At 36.7% G+C, this 18308-nt stretch overlaps 1 protein-coding gene across 4 annotated transcripts in view; it reads left to right on the top strand.

Annotated features, from left to right (window-relative positions):
* The window catches only part of LOC107175322 (putative UPF0481 protein At3g02645), a 114647-nt gene that overhangs the window by 78080 nt on the left and 18259 nt on the right, over positions 1-18308 (top strand). For 3 of the 4 annotated variants that reach the window (XM_052443612.1, XM_052443610.1, XM_052443611.1), the window contains exon 3: positions 89-1730. The exons of the other annotated variant lie outside the window; for it this stretch is intronic. In XM_052443612.1, coding sequence (XP_052299572.1) covers positions 89-1489 — 1401 coding nt within the window. In that variant the 3' untranslated portion in view covers positions 1490-1730. Of the gene's footprint in view, positions 1-88; positions 1731-18308 lie in introns of those variants that run through there. 4 annotated transcript variants of the gene reach the window in all.

The raw sequence follows: 18308 nt of genomic DNA, 5'->3' as shown, positions 1-18308 counted from the left end.
ATACATATCAGCTTTAATTTTAGCTTTAATCTCCACCGTTGAAAAAGATTTTTATTATAACTGACAGATGATAATTTGTTGTGTGTAGGGCTCTGAGATCGAAAAGAATGAGTCAATATCAATTGCTGCCATTGAAGAAGAAGCAGAGTGGATAATTGACGTCCATGAAAGCCTGGAGCCCCATCCAGTAGAGTGTTGTATTTATAGGGTCCCTGGACCTCTCCGCAAAGTGAAGCAAGAAGCTTACACTCCAAAGGTAATATCAATAGGCCCACTGTCTTATGTAGGCGCCATATCTTCTTATGTTGGCCTATGTTATGATATGACGAAGCAGAAAATAAGATATAAAAGAGCATTTGTTAATCGAATCACACCTGAGAAATGGCAACAGCTTATGAACTTCATACAGGAAAACGAAAAAAAAATCCGTAATAGTTATGATACAAAAATTGAGCTTGATAAACTTAGGCTTATAAGCATGATTCTATATGATGCTGTGTTTATCATCGAGCTCTTCTTGAAATATTATAAAGAGGAAAGTGATTGTCTGCTAAATAGATTATGCCTAAGAGAAGCTATTTCGTCGGACTTGCGGTTACTCGAAAACCAACTCCCATTCTTCGTCCTTGATGGATTATATCAATTAGCCTTCCCCAATCATGGCCCTCAAAATGGATATCCTCCCTTCATTTCACTTTCTTGTGTGTTCTTTAGACATTGTAACCGCAGTGATAGCATAGAAGTCAAAGCGGAAGAAATACTGCACTTCACTGATTTGAGCAGATATTTTATGACAACGAGCTACCCAGAAAAGAACCCAAAACAAGCCAAACTGCAAGCGTCCGGAGTGCAGTTTAATCGTATTAAAGGAGAATGCTTTGACATAAGATTTGAAAAGTACCCAGAACAAGAAGAACGGTTCAAAGATTTACCTTGTGCAGCCAAACTGCAAGCGTCAGGAGTGCAGTTTAATCGTATTAAAGGAGATTGCTTGCTTGACATAAAATTTGAAAAGAAAAAATGGCTAGGGATCCCATCCGTGAAAGTAGCTAAGCTGCAAATTCCACAAATTGATGTAGATGACTGCACGGAAATCTTGATGCGAAACGTGATGGCCTTGGAGCAGTGTCACTATCCAAGCGAAGCCGTCGTATGCAATTATGTTGATCTAATGGATAAGCTTATCGACACAGACGAAGATGTAAATTTGCTTGCTGAAGCGGGAATTATATCCAATTACCTGGGTGACGGTACTAGAATGGCAGATATGTTTAATGGCCTGTGCCTAGAAATTCGTTTTTTTGAATCCAATTACACTGGCATTATCAAGGATCTGAGAGATCACTATGACAACCGTTGGAACAATGCAAAGGCAACCTTGAAAAGGGTTTACTTCACCAATCTTTGGACAGGAACAGGGACTGTCGCCGCGGTTGTGCTCCTTGTACTCACTTTGATACAGACCATATGTTCTGTCATGTCAGTGTGATTTCATAATTTCTATTAGGAGCTGGATGCTGCGCTTTAATTTTCAATGCTAATATTTATATATTTGCCTTTGATGCTGGACGGTTTTCATTGCAATACTTTATATATACGGTTATGTACTACTTTCAGTTGAAACATATGTACCCATTTGCAATGTCTTTTCTGCCATTTGTCAACTGATCGATACCAAACTATCGACCAATATCACTATCTGAATGGGCAGAGTTTATATTCCTGTTTGTAGCCTATATAATTCTAGATTGAGTTGGTAAGGCCTCTAAAAATTGAGGTTTTGGGGACGTATTATATTTTTTGTAAATTTTCTTACCAGGCTTTAATTGTGGATCTATTATCTATATAATTAACTTGGGTTTATGTTCCTTACGAAGTAATTAGATGAACTCCCAAATTGGGTTGCTCAATTAGTAAGATGAACTCTCACTAGAAAATATGCTAGAAAAGAAGCCATTTATAATGAAAGAAGATCCACACCAGCGAAGTTGTAAAAAGAGAAGCACCAGCCATCGTTTGCCCTCAAACACGCATGCGATGGCGTCGTTTTATAAAATAATAAAATAACGGCTATAATCTTAGGCTGCGTTTGGTAGCTTTTATTATACTATATTGTATTATATTAAAATATTGTTCTTGTACTAACACATGTTTGGCTGTAATTTCTAGTTGTATTACACTACATTAAAGAGATGGTTAATACAATGAAAGGAGTATAAAATAATCCTACGGAGAGCTAGAATTTAGATGGTATTGTATTAAAATACTCTTCATATTTTAAATTTTAATTTTTTTTACCTTTGTTATTTAATATTTTATAATAATTTTAAATTTTATTAAATATTGATTTATATTTATATTTGAATAATAATATAAAATATTTAAATATTAATAAATATAAATATTTAATAAATAAATTATAATATTTTTTTCTTCTATTACATAAATGATTTTAATTATTTTTACTTTAAGTATGTAAAAATTATTTTATTTATTTAATAATTTATTGTCATTAAAATGCTAAATTTAAATCAAACATTTTTTTTGAGTTAATAAAGTCTAAAAGTATTATAATAAAAAAGAGTCTTGATATTTTTTATTCAAAATTTAAGAGTATAACAGGGTGATAGATTTAGTAAACAACACAGGGTAGTAGAACATAAATTTTCTGGGTAATTGCAAAGATCCAAAAGCAAAGCAAGAAGTTTCGGAATAGTATATTTCAGTATGTACCCAGAAATTGTAATGCTCATGCCCACTCCCTAGCCAAGTTTGACTTAGGAAAGGAATCATGTGCTATTTGGCTGGGTTCGCTACCGTCTGAAGTGCAAAATGTTCTTAATGTGTTGTGAGCAATGAAAGGTTTACTTTCTGATAAAATAAATAAATAAATTTGAGAGTATAAATATTAATTTTCTCAAATTCAGGAAGGGCATAGATAACCTTCTATATTTAATTTCCTTTACCAGTATTAACTGCCATCTGCCCAAGTTAAAAGTATATGGGACACCGTTGTCGGAGATGAAGATTTTTCTCAACTAATATTGTCCACTGATTCGGAATCTTTGATCAGTTGTCACAGGGCAACTCTCAGTCTTCCAAAATTACAAATTATATAAATAATTTACACCACTTGATTCGTACTCGTGCAATCAACAAGCAAAAGTGAAAGTAAATTATGAAGGGTACCGCAAATATTATACATTATCAAAAAGACAGAGATCGAGCCAAGTAACATATAAAATCCGGCGCTCTCAACCACATCAGTATTTGCTGCCGTCCAGCAAATTAAACTAGATATTCAGCAGGCAGGCTTGTTCTCAAATTTCAATGATTGTATTAACTATTTCTGATAGTTTAATAGCATTATATATGTTTTGCCTTTAAGGCTTGATTTTATTACAGAAGGACGTCGTTTAATCTGTTACTAGTTGTTGCATATGTAGGACTTGAAACATGGAGAGGGAAAGGAATGGCTCAATAACATTTGCTTCCCTTAAAGAACACAAAGAACGGCTAGTTGACGAGGAGCAAGAAAACTTGGAGCCTCAACCTTGAAAGAAAACAGAACTATACTGTTTGGCTTGAAAGAAAATTACAGAGAAAATGAAGATTGATTTCCAGAAGATTCAATTCTAATTAATTCATAAGTCAATCACAAGCTTATATACAATCACTTACACGTGAGAATAACTCGTGACTAACTAACTTTCTTAACAACCAAAACCAACTACAATTCGTTACATCACAGTTTACATGAGCTGGATTATTGACTATTAATCAATCATGCTAAGCTGTCATTCTTCACTGGCAATCTGCTGCTGACGTGGCTTTATTGAGCTACTTGAATAATGAGCTGCCTTCACAGCCCCCCTCAAACTCAAGGGACATGGCATGACATTGAGTTTGGCTCTTAGATAGCTAAATCGAGTGAATGAGAGTGGTTTGGTCATGATGTCAGCTACCTGCTCTTCACTTGGTATGAACTGGATATTCAAATCCCCAGCAAGAACTTTGTTTCTGACATAATGAATATCAATCTCAATATGTTTTGTTCTTGAGTGAAACACTGGATTATGAGCTAGCTCAGTAGCGCTAAGATTGTCACACCAAATAATAGGTTTTTCCATGCACTGTAATCTTAGTTCAAAAAACAATGACTGCAGCCAACTTATCTCTGCACTTGCTGATGCCAAAGATCTGTACTCACTCTCGGCACTAGATCTAGTAATAACTGGTTGCTTCTTAGAAGACCAAGAAATTAGATTATGACCAAGATAGATGCAATAGGCTCCAACTGATTTTCGGTCATCCAAATCCCCTGCCCAATCTGCATCTGTGAAGCCTGTTAATTTCATATGACCATCTTTAATGAACTTGAGTCCATAATCTTGTGTTGCCTTTAAGTATCTAAGCACCCTTTTGCAAGCCATAAGATGTTGCAGTGTTGGTGCTGATACATATTGACTCAGTTTATGCACACTGAAAGCAATCTCTGGTCTTGTTAATACCAGGTATTGCATTCCACCAACCAAGCTTCTGTAGTGTGTTGCATCTTCAACATAATGACCAAGGGTTCCTTGAGCTTCCTTCTGCAACTTCATCTCTGTACTCATGGGAGTATCAATGTCTTTGCAGCTGAGCATGTTAACCTTTGACAGTAAATCCCTTATGTATTTCTTCTAAGACAAGAAGATACAGTCTGTACCATATAGCACTTATATGCCTAAGAAATAAGAAAGTGTCCCAAGATCTTTCAAAGCAAACTTTGTACTGAATTCAGCAATGAAGTTTTCTAACTCATAACTATTTGGCCCCGCTATTAAGATGTCATCAACATATATCAGCACTAAAATCATTGAGGATTTGCTTCTTTTTAAGAACAAAGAAGTATTAGAACTGGAATTTGTAAAACCCCACTGCAGCAAACATCCTTTCAGCTTATTATACCAAGCTCTTGGAGCTTGTTTGAGTCCATAAAGAGACTTATGAAGCTTGCATACATGATCTAGTTTCTCAGCACTAATAAACCCCTCTGGTTGATCCATGAATACTTCTTCTGACAACTCTCCATTAAGGAAAGCATTATTCACATAAACTTGTCTTATCTTCCAATTACTCATCACAGCTAGACTTAAGACTACTCTCACAGTTGCTGGTTTTATGACATGGCTAAAAGTTTCAAAACAATTCACTCCCATAATCTGTTGGAATCCCTTTGTCACTAACCTAGCTTTGTATTTAGCCACACTTCCATCAGTGTTATATTTCACCCTATAAACCCACTTATTTCCAACAACTTTCTGGTCAGCTATTCTGGGGACTAAAGACCATGTACCATTCTCCATCAATGCTGCACATTCTTCTCTCATAGCAGTAAGCCATTTTGGATTTTGCATTGCTTTATACATAGAGTCAGGTTCTTTGTGAACAAGAGTTGTTGTATAAAGCTTTGGTTTGAAAATACCAGCTTTACTTCTGGTGGTCATGGGATGTGTATTAGGTTGAATAGAAGTTGATGTGGGATGTACAGTTTGAGGTGGAGATGATGAAGTTTGAGGCTCAACAGATGGTTCAGTGGCTGGTAGATGTGTTTGCAAATGGGAATGTTGATTATCAATGTGAGAAGAATTGTCTGAATGTTGTGAACTGCTTCTGGTAGGAATTGCTTGCTGAGAATTGCATAAGCTGTTCACATCTGACATTGGGGTTACAGACAATGTAGATAACTGGTACACTTGTTGAGGTATCAAGGATGAACTTGAACTGAGTGATGACTCATTGGAATTAAAGGCTGAGTCAATGGAATAAGGGAATGTTGACTTATCAAATACCACATGTCTAGCTATGTATATTTTTCCTGATGTATGTAGACACTTGTATCCTTTATGAGCTGGACTATAGCCAAGGAAAATGCATTTGCTTGAGTGATAATCAAACTTGTGTTTGTTATAATCCCTTAAGTAAGGATAACATATACACCCAAAGCACTTGAGCATGTTGTAGTCAGGTTTAAGTTTGAAAATTTTCTCATAAGGAGTAAGGAGTTCCAGGACTGTTAATGGTAATCGATTAATGTGATAAACAGCTGTGTGAAAGGCATCCCACCAAAACTTAAATGGTAGCTTGGCTTGTGCTAACAGAGTAAGTCCTAGCTCAACAATATGTCTATGTTTTCTCTCTACCAACCCATTTTGGTGGTGTGTATAGGGGCAAGAATGTCTGAAAATGATTCCACATTGGTTTAAGAATTGTGTAAATGATCTATATTCTCCCCCCCAATCAGATTGCAGGCTCTTAATAGTAGTGTCAAATTGGTTTTCAACCTACAATTTAAATAACTTGAAGACATCTAAGGCTTCTGATTTCAGCTTAAGTGGATAAATCCAAGTGTATCGGCTAAAGTCATCAACAAGACTTATGTAATAGTTATAGCCATCTCTAGAAGGTGTTGGCGAAAGCCCCCATAAGTCAGTGTGTATAAGTTCCAGGGGTTTTGTTGTTTTAGTTTCTGTGCTAGAAAAGTGTAATCTGTGAGTTTTACCCATTTGACATGCTTCACATAATTTTTCAAGTGCTTGCTTTATGGTATTGTGGGAGAGATTAATAGAGGGAACACTTTTTAGCAAATGCATTAGAATTTGAGAGTTTGGATGCCCAAAACGTCTGTGTAAAAGCTGAACTTTATTATTCAATGCATCACAAGATGAAATGTAGCTGGAAAATTTATTGATTGATGCATTACAAGATGAGACACAACTGGAATCATTATTTTGAGTGTTTTTGGGAACAATTGATTCAAAGAAATATGCAGACAGTATTGACAAAGGTTGAACAGGAGAGGAATGAGACAGGTAAGCACAATGAGAAGACTCAGATGGCTTTAGAAGCAGCTTATACAATCCTTTCTCAGCAATTCCTTTCAGAAGCACTTGTTTCTTCAGAGAATCCTTCACATAACAGACATTACCAACAAATTCAACAGAAAGATTGTTATCAGTTGTCAGTTTTGATATGCTTAGCAAATTCTTTGTAATATCAGGCACTAATAGCATGTCTTTAAGTAAGATATATGCTGGTTTATATGCATTATTTGACCCTTTATAAGTAAAGCATGCATTACCAATGTGAGTTATAGGCAAACCTTGTCCATTGCCAATGACTAATTGATCAGCTCCTCTGAACTCCTCTTTGACATTCATATTGGCCATACTGTTGGTCAAGTGATGTATGGCACCACTGTCAAGGTACCACCCTTCATCAGTAGGTCCATCATAGTTGGAAAGATAAGCTTCAGCAACAGTTGAATCTGTTGCTGGAAATGATGAATAGAATATAGGATTATAGCATGGATAAGATGCAGCATATTGTTCTTCAATTGGAGGAGCAGCATAACTGGTATATGGATTAAAGTTAGATACATAAGCAGCCTTAGGTCCAAAGGATTTGCCTCTTCCAAACTGTTTAGGTAATGGTGGATCATCATATCTATGCCAACATTCATCTACTGTGTGTCCTGTTTTGTGACATATCTGACATATAACTGGTGATTCATCTGCTTGCATGTTAAGTGAGGGATTTGTTTTCACAGGTGGCCTAAAAGATTGCATCATTTGTCCTCTGCCACAACCCCCAAAGTTACTAAAACCAGTTGAAACACCTCTTGGATATTGGTTATAAAACATGCTTGTGCCAGTATTGAAACCTCTATTTACAGATCGACCATAATGTCCATTTCCAAAACCACCTTTTCTAAAATTTCCTCTCATATAGGGATGACTCACATTCACTGTGCTATAATTTGCATTAAACATAGTTTTGATACTGTGATTTTGCTCAAGCCTATCCTCATGTGTCAACAATAGTGCATAAGCATCATCAAAGCTCATCTTATTTACAGTGATTATTGAGGCTAAATCTAGATATCCTGGACCTAAACCATTTAACACTCTCATTAACAGATCCTTCTCAGTAATTATATCACCAGCACAAGCTAATTTGTTAGCAAGCAATTTCATTTTGGCACAGTATTCCTCAACATTCATTGAATCTTTTCTCAGAATATTCATTTCATATCGAAGTTACCTTATCTTAGCTTCAGATTGAACTCCAAACTGTTTTTCAATAGATCTCCACATATCAAAGAAGGTGTCATGGTTGAGAACAGAACTTAGAATACCTTCACTGACAGTTGACAGTAGCCAGCCGAGAAGTGTTTGGTCATGCGCTCTCCAATTGATGTAAGCTGGATTTTCAATGCTCTCACCAGATCCTCCCGACAGATACTGATCTGGAACAACTTGTGGCTCCGAGATAAAATGTTCAAGACGATTTCCTCTGATTGACGTTAATACTTGCTTACGCCAAAGTAAAAAATTTGATTGATCAAGTTTCACAGTTGCAGCAAAGGTAAATGAAGTTTGCGAGTTTGGAATTGAGTTTATGATTGGTTGATTTGAAGTTGTATTACTTGAGCTAGCCATTTGTGGCTCTGATACCATGAAAGAAAACACAGAACTATGCTGTTTGGCTTGAAAGAAAATTACAGAGAAAATAAAGATTGATTTCCAGAAAATTCAATTCTAATTAATTCATAAGTCAATCACAAGCTTATATACAATCACTTACACGTGAGAATAACTCGTGACTAACTAACTTTCTTAACAACCAAAACCAACTACAATTCGTTACATCACAGTTTACATGAGCTGGATTATTGACTATTAATCAATCATGCTAAGCTGTCATTCTTCACTGGCAATCTGCTGCTGACGTGGCTTTATTGAGCTACTTGAATAATGAGCTGCCTTCACAAACCTGAGTGCTGTATTTACAAGGTTCCTAAAGCTATTCGCAAAGCAAATGAAGAAGTCTATACTTGGGAATGCAGCTGCGTTAAATATTTATTAGGAGAGCTTTGCTGCCTTAGTGGTCCTACCCGACTCGAATCTGGATTAGTCGGGACCCAATATAGTCTTTAGATACCAAATGATTTAATACACCAAAAAAAAAAGCCTCCACTCCTCAGGTAATTGCGATAGGCCTCTTCATCACGGTAAAAAAGAATTGGCTTATATGGAAAGGCAAAAAATTAAATATAAAAGAGAATTTAGTAAACGAATCACTCCGGAGACATGGCAGAAATTTGTCACCTTCATCCAGAATCACGAACAACGTATTCGCAACTGTTATGAAGAGACGTCAAAACTTGAAAAACTTGAGTTTATAACAATGATTCTATATGATGCTCTCTTTATCATCGAGTTGTTTTTGAGACATTTTGAATTCCTTATGGATAGTAGTAATGCTGCGCCGTATAACGCACCATTACGCCTTGATATTTGGTTGGATTTGGTATTGCTGGAAAATCAGCTCCCCTACTTTGTCCTTGAGGAATTATACATGATAGCCTTCCCCAGCAACATTAATTGCCTATCCTTCCTTTATCTTTCTTGTTTGTTTTTCAAGGGTATTAGGCTATTAGCATCAGCAATGATAAGCACATTTTTCTTGGACATGTTGATGTCCAATTTAAACACTTCACTGATTTGAAAAGATATCTTACGACAAAGAGATTCTCGAGACCACAGAATGGAAGATCAACTTTAGATATACCTTGTGCAGTCAAACTGCAAGAGTCAGAAGTGAGATTCTAGCTTGTTGAGAGAATTCTTTCTCAATATAACATCTGAAAAGAAAAGGCTACTTAGTCTCATGCCATGGTTCAAAGTACAGGAGCTTCAAATTCCAGCCATTAAAAAATATGACATGACGGAACCCTTGCTTCGAAACTTGATGGCCCTCAAGCAGTGTCACTATCCGTTCCAAACCTAAATTTGCAATTATATCTATTTGATGGATTCTCTTATCAACGCTGAAGAAGATGTGAATTTGCTTGTTGAAGCATGAATTATATGTAATTATGTGGGCGACAATGCTAAGGTAGCAAATATGTTCAATAAATTTTGCAAGTGGAGGAAAAGAAACGAAAAATGAATTCTTGTGGAAGTTGTACTTTTCTGCGGTTGCCACATGAGAACTTACATAAAAGAAAAAGTAATCTTGAGGAGTTTGCTTGCTTGTTTGGACTGATATCAATATTATTAGTTTGTTAATTCTGAAGGGAATTTTCTATTTGATTGATGAGAAAATGGAGAAAGAATAAAAGAAATTGAGATCTGTGGAGTTGTGTGCTTTCGGTCCATTAATTCGTGTGAAGGAGATTGGTAAAAGTAAATCAACGGCTTTAATTGTTCATTTAGCCCGATATCAATTAATTTGGTGGGCCAGAAAGAAGATGAAAAGAAGGAAGTGAAATTTCAGGATTCCTTTCAATGATTCATAGTTGCCATTTCGTCTGATATCTACTGACTTGTTTGTTAAGTTTTTGGACAAAACTTTTTGTTTAGTTGATAAGAAAATGGGGTAAAAGAAAGATGTAAATGAAAGATAAGAGTCTCAGTCATCAGAAATGACAAAAATAATGGTGGTGAAATCTAATTTTTGTTATATTTTCTTGAATACCAACCGAGCATCAAAGAGTTCCGTTTTTTATGTTTTATAACTTTTAGAAGCCCTATATGGGCTTCTGTATATCGACTTTGTGCTTGATTCCCTCGAAAATGAAGGACAAAAGAAACAAACGAAATCTAGGTCGATTAATCCGAAATTCTTTTGCTAAGGAAAAAAAAAGAATAGTAACTCTGTATTGATGGACGGGTAAGTTTCAGAATAGTAAACTCTGTACTGAGTCATTTTAAAATCTCAGCTTTTCGGTTGATGCATGTTTTCTTTCCGCAGTGAGGCGTACTCCTACTGCGAATTGCCATTCTGTCCTCCTGGAGGTACAATTACATCTTCCATTTATCATTACATTGTTTTCAATAGAGGGGTAGTTGTGATCACCTGCATGCACATAACTTATATGTGAATATTCTGAAATTCTATGGATTGCGTACAGACCCAATACCCAACAAGGAGAAATCTCTTCAAGAAATTCTATCCAATGATTGCTTTACTAGGACTCAGTATGAGCTGAAATTCAATGTAGGAATAGTTCGGGAGACCCTTTGTGAGAGAACCCTAACAAAAGATGAAGTGAAAAAGTTTAGGCAAGCCATCAGTAATGAATCCGAATACCATATGTACTATAACAATGTTCTCTTGCGCGAAAAGGTGGGGTTTGTTAAACCAATGGGAGTTACTAACACAGGAGTGATTGAAATATTTGGTAATCAAGTTATACCAAGTGCAGCTCAAGTTCTTACATTAATCAAGTGAGCAGAATTTCCTTGCAGAAAGGGCATCTTTGGGAATTAAACTGTACTGCATGAGATCGAATTAATTTTCGAGCCACACATCATTGGAAAGATATTTCTGTTAGCTTTCTAATGAATTTTACTAATCTAAATTTGGAGTTTTCTACAGTAAGTTATGATCAGTTAAGTGTAGACTGTTCAGTTTTGAGTCAAGAAGAATATTTCGGAACTTAGATTTTTTTTTAACGTTCTTTGTTGTGTTTTAAGCATACCAATGTTTTATTAATGTCTAGCTTTAATGTTGGTCTTTAAAGTCAAGTTATTTGAAGGGTTTCTTTGTAGTAAATCTATGCTTGGAGGATTGTTCCAAGAAAGTTATTTAAGCTTATGTAGTTGTAACCAAAGGACAGAGATTAATTTAGGAAATTGAATTAACTTTGAGATATTATCAAACTCTGTATCTCTTTGGTGGATTCCATTGAGTGGTGAGTGCTTTAAGCTCTGTATCCGTAGCTTAACAACTTTAGGTGGTGAATATTTTTCTGTATCCTTTTGTTGTTTACTGTGGTGGTGAGTTTGTGATTCTTGAGTGTGTGACGTTGCGCTTTCTCATCTATTGTGTCCGGTGTCAAATTTGGTATCAGAGCATTGGGTTCTGAAAATTTATGGCTCATGGACGTCGGCGTAATGCAAGAGTTGCAGAGCCTCCTGTTCGTGAGAGGGACTTGCGTGATATAGAAAGGGATGATCTTAGAAGACAAGTAGAACATCTTCAGCAACGATTACAACACCTTGAAGGAACTCGAGAAGCTGCTCCTAATGGTAGTTCGGAAGAAGAAGGCTCAATCAATGACTAGGTAGATTATAATCCCTTCCATCAGGAACAAAGCTCCAATAGTGAATTTTCATCTCGTTCTCGAATTTATAGGCGTCGCGATTCCTATCAGCCTTTCAACTTCAAGGTTGAAATTCCTGAATTTAAATGAAGAATGCAACCAGAAGAGTTTGTTGATTGACTTAATACTGTTGAACGCATTTTTGAATACAGAGATGTGCCTGAAGATCGCAAAGTGAAACTCATTGCCATTAAACTTAAAAAGTATGCTTCTTTATGGTGGGAAAATCTTAAAAGGCAAAGGGAACGAGAGGGACGGAGGAAAATTGTTACTTGGGAGAAAATGAAAAAAGAGCTTAAGAGAAAGTTTTTGCCCGATAACTACAGGCAAGATATCTACCTTAAGTTCCACAACTTCAGGCAAAAGGAATTGTCAGTGGAAGACTATACAGCAGAGTTCGACAACCTAATGATGAAGTGTGATTTGGTAGAGGCGGAAGAGCATACGATTGCACGCTATCTGGGTGGTTTGAAACCTGAGATTGGTAATGTGGTCCAGCTCCAACCATATTGGACTTATAGTGATGTATGCAGACTTGCTCTTAAGATGGAAAAGCAACAAAAAGATGCTCGTGGTGGGGGTATTCGGTTCACAGTTCGTGATGTCAATCGAGGGAGTGGCTCCGTTTCTAAGCATAATTCTGGTTCGAATTCTACTGCAAAGAAAATTACGAGGATTGATATTGGGGAAGGATCTAAACAGCGATCAAGTGGTTCGAATGCTAGTTCTCATCAATGTTTTAAATGCCATGGTTATGGGCACATTACTTCTGAGTGTCTTAATCGTAGGGTGGTTGCCCTTGTTGAAAAGGAAAACGATGACGAGGATGCGGAAGATCATGAGAATCCTAGTGTTGAAAAGGATGTTGAAAATGGAGAAGTTACATATGCTGATGATGGAAACTCTCTAGTTATTCAAAAGAGTTTGAGTATTGTTTGTGAAGATGGGGAAGATTGGCTGAGAAAGAATATCTTTCACACCAGATGCACTTGTCATGGAAAGATATGTAATGTCATTATTGATAGTGGCAGTTTTGAGAATGTGGTAGCAACTGAAATGGTGAAGAAGTTGAAGCTCAAAACGGAGCAACATCCTTAGCCTTATAAACTTTCTTGGCTTAAAAAGGAAAATGAGATTGAGGTAAACACACGTTGCCTTATTTCATTTTCTATTGGGAATAAATATAAAGATGAAGTTTGGTGCGATGTTGTCCTTATGGATGCATGTCACTTGCTTTTGGGTCGTCCTTGGCATTACGATAGAATGGTTGTTCATGATGGTTATGTGAATACTTATACTTTCATTAAAGATGGAAGTAAAGTCATTCTGGGTCCTTCAAAGGTAGAGAAAAGTCTCAAACCTATCAAAGGAATGGAAAATAATTTGCTGAATGTTTCAGATTGTAAAAAAGAATTTGAAATGGGTAGTAAAGTTTACGTGCTGGTGGTGTTTGAGGAAAATGAAGATAGCAATGAGCCGCCTCTGATTATGAAGTATTTGCTTGAAGAATTCTCATATATTGTTCCAGAAGAATTACCACATGGCCTTCCTCCCATGATGGACATTCAACATTGTATTGATCTTATTCCGGGTTCTGTATTACCAAATAAAGCGGCTTATCGAATGAATCCAAAGGAGCACGAAGAATTACAGAGGCAAGTTAAAGAGCTTATAGGGAAAGGGTTGGTGAGAGATAGCAAAAGTCCTTGTGCTGTTCCTGCCTTATCGGTACCAAAGAAAGATGGGTCTTAGTGTATGTGTGTTGACAACAGAGCAGTGAATAAGATAACGATTGATTATCGTTTCCCTATTCCATGCCTTGACGATCTTCTAGACCAGCTCTATGGTGCTACAATCTTTTCTAAGATCGATCTTCGAAGTGGCTATCATCAAATCAGAATGAGACCTGGTGACGAATGGAAAACGACCTTCAAAATGAGGGATGGACTTTATGAATGGATGGTTATGCCATTTGGTCTATCTAATGCCCCAAGCACTTTCATGCGGTTGATGAATCACGTTTTTAAGCCTCTGATTGATAGATTTGTTGTTGTGTATTTTAATGACATCCTTGTGTATAGCCAAAATGAAAAACAACACTTGGAGCATCTTCGCCAAGTCTTCGAGATTTTGAGAAATCAAAAGCTTTATGTCAACTTGAAAAAGTGCAGGTTCTTCACTGATAGCCTTGTCTTTTTTAGTTATGTTGTATCGAAAGATGGAATTAAAATGGATCCAAGCAAGGTGGAGGCCATTTTGAGCTGGCCAATTCCTAAGTCGCTACATGACATCCAAAGTTTTCATGGTCTTGCTTCTTTTTATCGATGATTTATCAGAGGGTTCAGTACAATTGTTGCTCCAGTAACTGAATGCTTGAAAGGAGAAGGTTTCAAGTGGACCAAGGAGGCACAGGAGAGTTCTGACATCATCAAGAGAAAGGTGACTGAAGCGCCTGTTCTTTCACTTCCAGATTTCAGCAAGGTGTTTGAAGTTGAGTGTGATGCCTCTAATACTGGAATTGGTGCTGTACTCAGCCAAGAAAGGAAACCAGTCGCTTTCTTTAGTGAAAAATTGAATGACTCCCGCAGAAAGTACTCAACTTATAATAAAGAATTGTATGCTATTTGCCGAGCTTTGAACCATTGGAGTCAATATTTGCTTTCAAGGCCATTTATTCTCTTCTCTAACCATGAGGCACTAAAGTTTATCAATAGTCAGCAGAAGCTTAGTAGAAAACATGCCGAATGGGTGGAATTTCTTCAAGCTTACAATTTTACCATCAAGCATAAATCGGGTGCTCAGAATGTTATAACTGATGCTTTAAGTCGAAAACATTCATTGCTTTCTTTTATGCAAGTGAAGGTTGTAGGCTTTGAAATTTTGAAAGAGCTATACAAGGATGATTCTTTCTTTGGCAGGATTTGGAGAGAATGTGAGAATGGATCATATGATCAGTACCAATTACATGATGGCTTTCTTTTCAAGGGGAATCGTTTATGTATTCCTCAGTGTTCTTTGCGGGAATCTATTATCATGGAGGCACATGGCAGTGCTGTTGGAGGTCACTTTAGAAGGGATAAGATGTTAGCTTGCTTGCAAGGTAATTTCTATTAGCCAAAGATGGATAAAGATGTTGTGCATCATGTGCAGAGGTGTAAAATCTGTCATATTGTCAAAGCTCATGGTCAAAACACAAGCCTATACAATCCTTTACCAGTCCCTGAAGCTCCTTGGGAAGATGTTAGTCTAGACTTTGTTGTTGGGTTGCCAAGAACTCAAAGAAACAAAGACTCTGTCATGGAGGTGGTTGACCGATTCTCAAAAATGGCTCATTTTGTTCCATGTAACAAGACATTGGATGCCTCTCATGTGGCTGATTTGTACTTTAAGGAGATTGTGAAGCTACATGGAATTCCGAAAACCATTGTCTCTGATCGGGATTCAAAGTTTTTGAGTCACTTTTGGCGTACTCTTTGGAAGAAGTTGGGAACCACTCTTAAATTCAGCTCTTTTCATCATCCTCAAACTGACAGTCAGACTGAAGTGACGAATCGAAGCTTGGGAAATCTCTTGAGAAGTTATGTGGGCAAGAACATTCGTCAATGGGATCTTATTTTGCCTCAGATTGAATTTGCTTACAATCACTTCATACATCAAACTACTGGTTCAAGTCCCTTTAAAGTAGTTTATGGCAAGAATCCAATCAGTCCTTTGGATTTGGCTCCACTTTTGATTGATCATCAATTTAGTGGAGAGGCTGAAGAACGCTCTAAAAGTATCAAGAAGATGCATGAACAGGTTCGAGATAGAATATTGAAGCAAAATGAGAAGTATAAAAAATCTGCAGACAAGCATCGCAGACATGCTAAGTTTCAGGAAGGAGATTTGGTTTGGGTTCATCTTAGGAAAGATCGTTTTCCACCTGGGAAATTTGCTAAACTTAGACCAAGGGCTGATGGACCATTTAAAGTGTTGCAACGCATTGGTGATAATGCTTACAAGATTGAGCTACCAGATGGCGTCAACGTTCAACATATCAGACTTGTCTCCTTATCATGAAGAAAATGATCAAAACTCGAGGTCAAATTTTTTTCGACTAGGGGAGATTAACATAGGAGTGTTTGAAATATTTGGTAATCAAGTTATACCAAGTGCAGCTCAAGTTCTTACATTAATCAAGTGAGCAGAATTTCCTTGCAGAAGGGGCATCTTTGGGAATTAAACTGTATTGCATGAGATTGAATTAATTTTCGAGCCATACATCATTGGAAAGATATTTCTGTTAGCTTTCCACTGAATTTTACTAATCTAAATTTGGAGTTTTTTACAGTAAGTTATGATCAGTTAAGTGCAGACTGTTCAGTTTTGAGTCAAGAAGAATATTGCGGAACTTAGATTTTTTTTTAACATTCTTTGTTGTGTTTTAAGCATACCAATGTTTTATTAATGTCTAGCTTTAATGTTGGTTTTTAAAGTCAAGTTATTTGAAGGGTTTCTTTGTAGTAAATCTATGCTTGGAGGATTGTTCCAAGAAAGTTATTTAAGCTTATGTAGTTGTAACCAAAGGACAGATTAATTTTGGAAATTGAATGAACTTTGAGCTATTATCAAACTCTGTATCTCTTTGGTGGATTCCATTGAATGGTGAGTGCTTTAAGCTTTGTATCCGTAGCTTAACAACTTTAAGTGGTGAATATTTTTCTGTATCCTTTTGTTGTTTGCTGTGGTGGTGAGCTTGTGATTTCTTGAGTGTGTGACGTTGTGCTTTCTCATCTATTGTGTCCGGTGTCAGTTACTTTCAATTCAAGGCCCAGTTATTATCTTGTTAAGCACATCGACTTTTATCCCCAGTACTATGAGAACCAAGTGGTAGACATAAGTTCTGTTGCTGACTTAGATTCCGCAGTTGATGTAACTGAAGATGCCGAAATCAGAGTCAGGTTTACCTATTCTGTGTTCTGGAAAGATTCTATAATGAAACCTACAAAATCTATCACCCAGAATGGAAATGCAACAATGAAACAGTGGTGAAGTTCAGAATCGTGTTTATTGATATTTTGGTTTCTCAACTTGTGCCTGGTACTTTGACGCTTGGTACGGGAATGGTTGAATTTCTCACGATGAGGTATTGTGGCATCTAACAATTTTTAAAGAAAGCATACGTCTATGGAGGCCTTAATGGCATTTTTTCATCTTAATTTTTGTCCCTGCAGCTCCCATTCTGTATCAAAAGATGCAAGCTTGCGCCCTGCAAATCCGTGGTTACTTGCGTACATTCTGGGCCTTGGAGTTCAGCAGTTGCTAATGTAATCATTCTGCAATGTAACGGCGGTGCTTAGTTTGTTGCATATTTCTGAATTCATTAGAGTTACTATATATTCAGTGATCAATTCCATGCATAACTGTGGGTTTAGTATGCTTTTATCTTTTTTCCGGTTCTGCATGATTTTCTTAGATTATGTTGAAGCTATAGTAATACCATCAGCATTTTGCATAATCCTGGTATTTTAATTCCATAAAGTGCTTCAGATCCCTTTAAATACATTGGTACATACACTGACTTTATTTTTTCCATCAGCAACTTCCCTGATAGAAATTTCAAAATTTGGTATTAATGCAAAGCTATTGTGGAATGTGTATAATTCCTAATTATATTTTTGCCTTAATATATGCCAATGCAGGGCAGGTCTCGGCTTCCTCTTTATATGGCCTTTGGAACTTCATGATGTTCGTTATCCATGCAATCTTGGCCCCATAACGACACTTGTGCCTGCATACTGCTTGATATGTTCGTATTGTGGGTACATTGGTTCATCTTATGGTTCGGATTGTGAAAAAATTAGCTGGGTAAGACATATCTCTTGTGAAGTAATATTCTTGTTTTTCCCGTCAGATAATACAGTAATAGCTCTGTGTCTTTTGATCATCTGGTGAATGGTTTTCTTGCAGAAGAAGTACATTTTATACTGTGTGCAGATGTTCATAATGGTTCTGCTAGTCAACCAGGTGGCTAAGTTTGCTTTTGAGTCTGCTAATTTCTGGACTACAGCAATATTTTTCTGTGTATCTCGACTTTTGGCTGCCCTTTCTTTGCCTAAGAGTATTGAGATAGCAGATGGCCTCCAATTACAATCTCGAAGACCTCCGACCCCTC

Source organism: Citrus sinensis, chromosome 6 (assembly GCF_022201045.2).
Source record: "Citrus sinensis cultivar Valencia sweet orange chromosome 6, DVS_A1.0, whole genome shotgun sequence".
NCBI classification, from domain to species: Eukaryota; Viridiplantae; Streptophyta; class Magnoliopsida; order Sapindales; family Rutaceae; genus Citrus; species Citrus sinensis.
The sequence above is the reverse complement of the archived record's forward strand: the minus strand, read 5'-3'. Positions and strand labels throughout refer to the sequence as shown.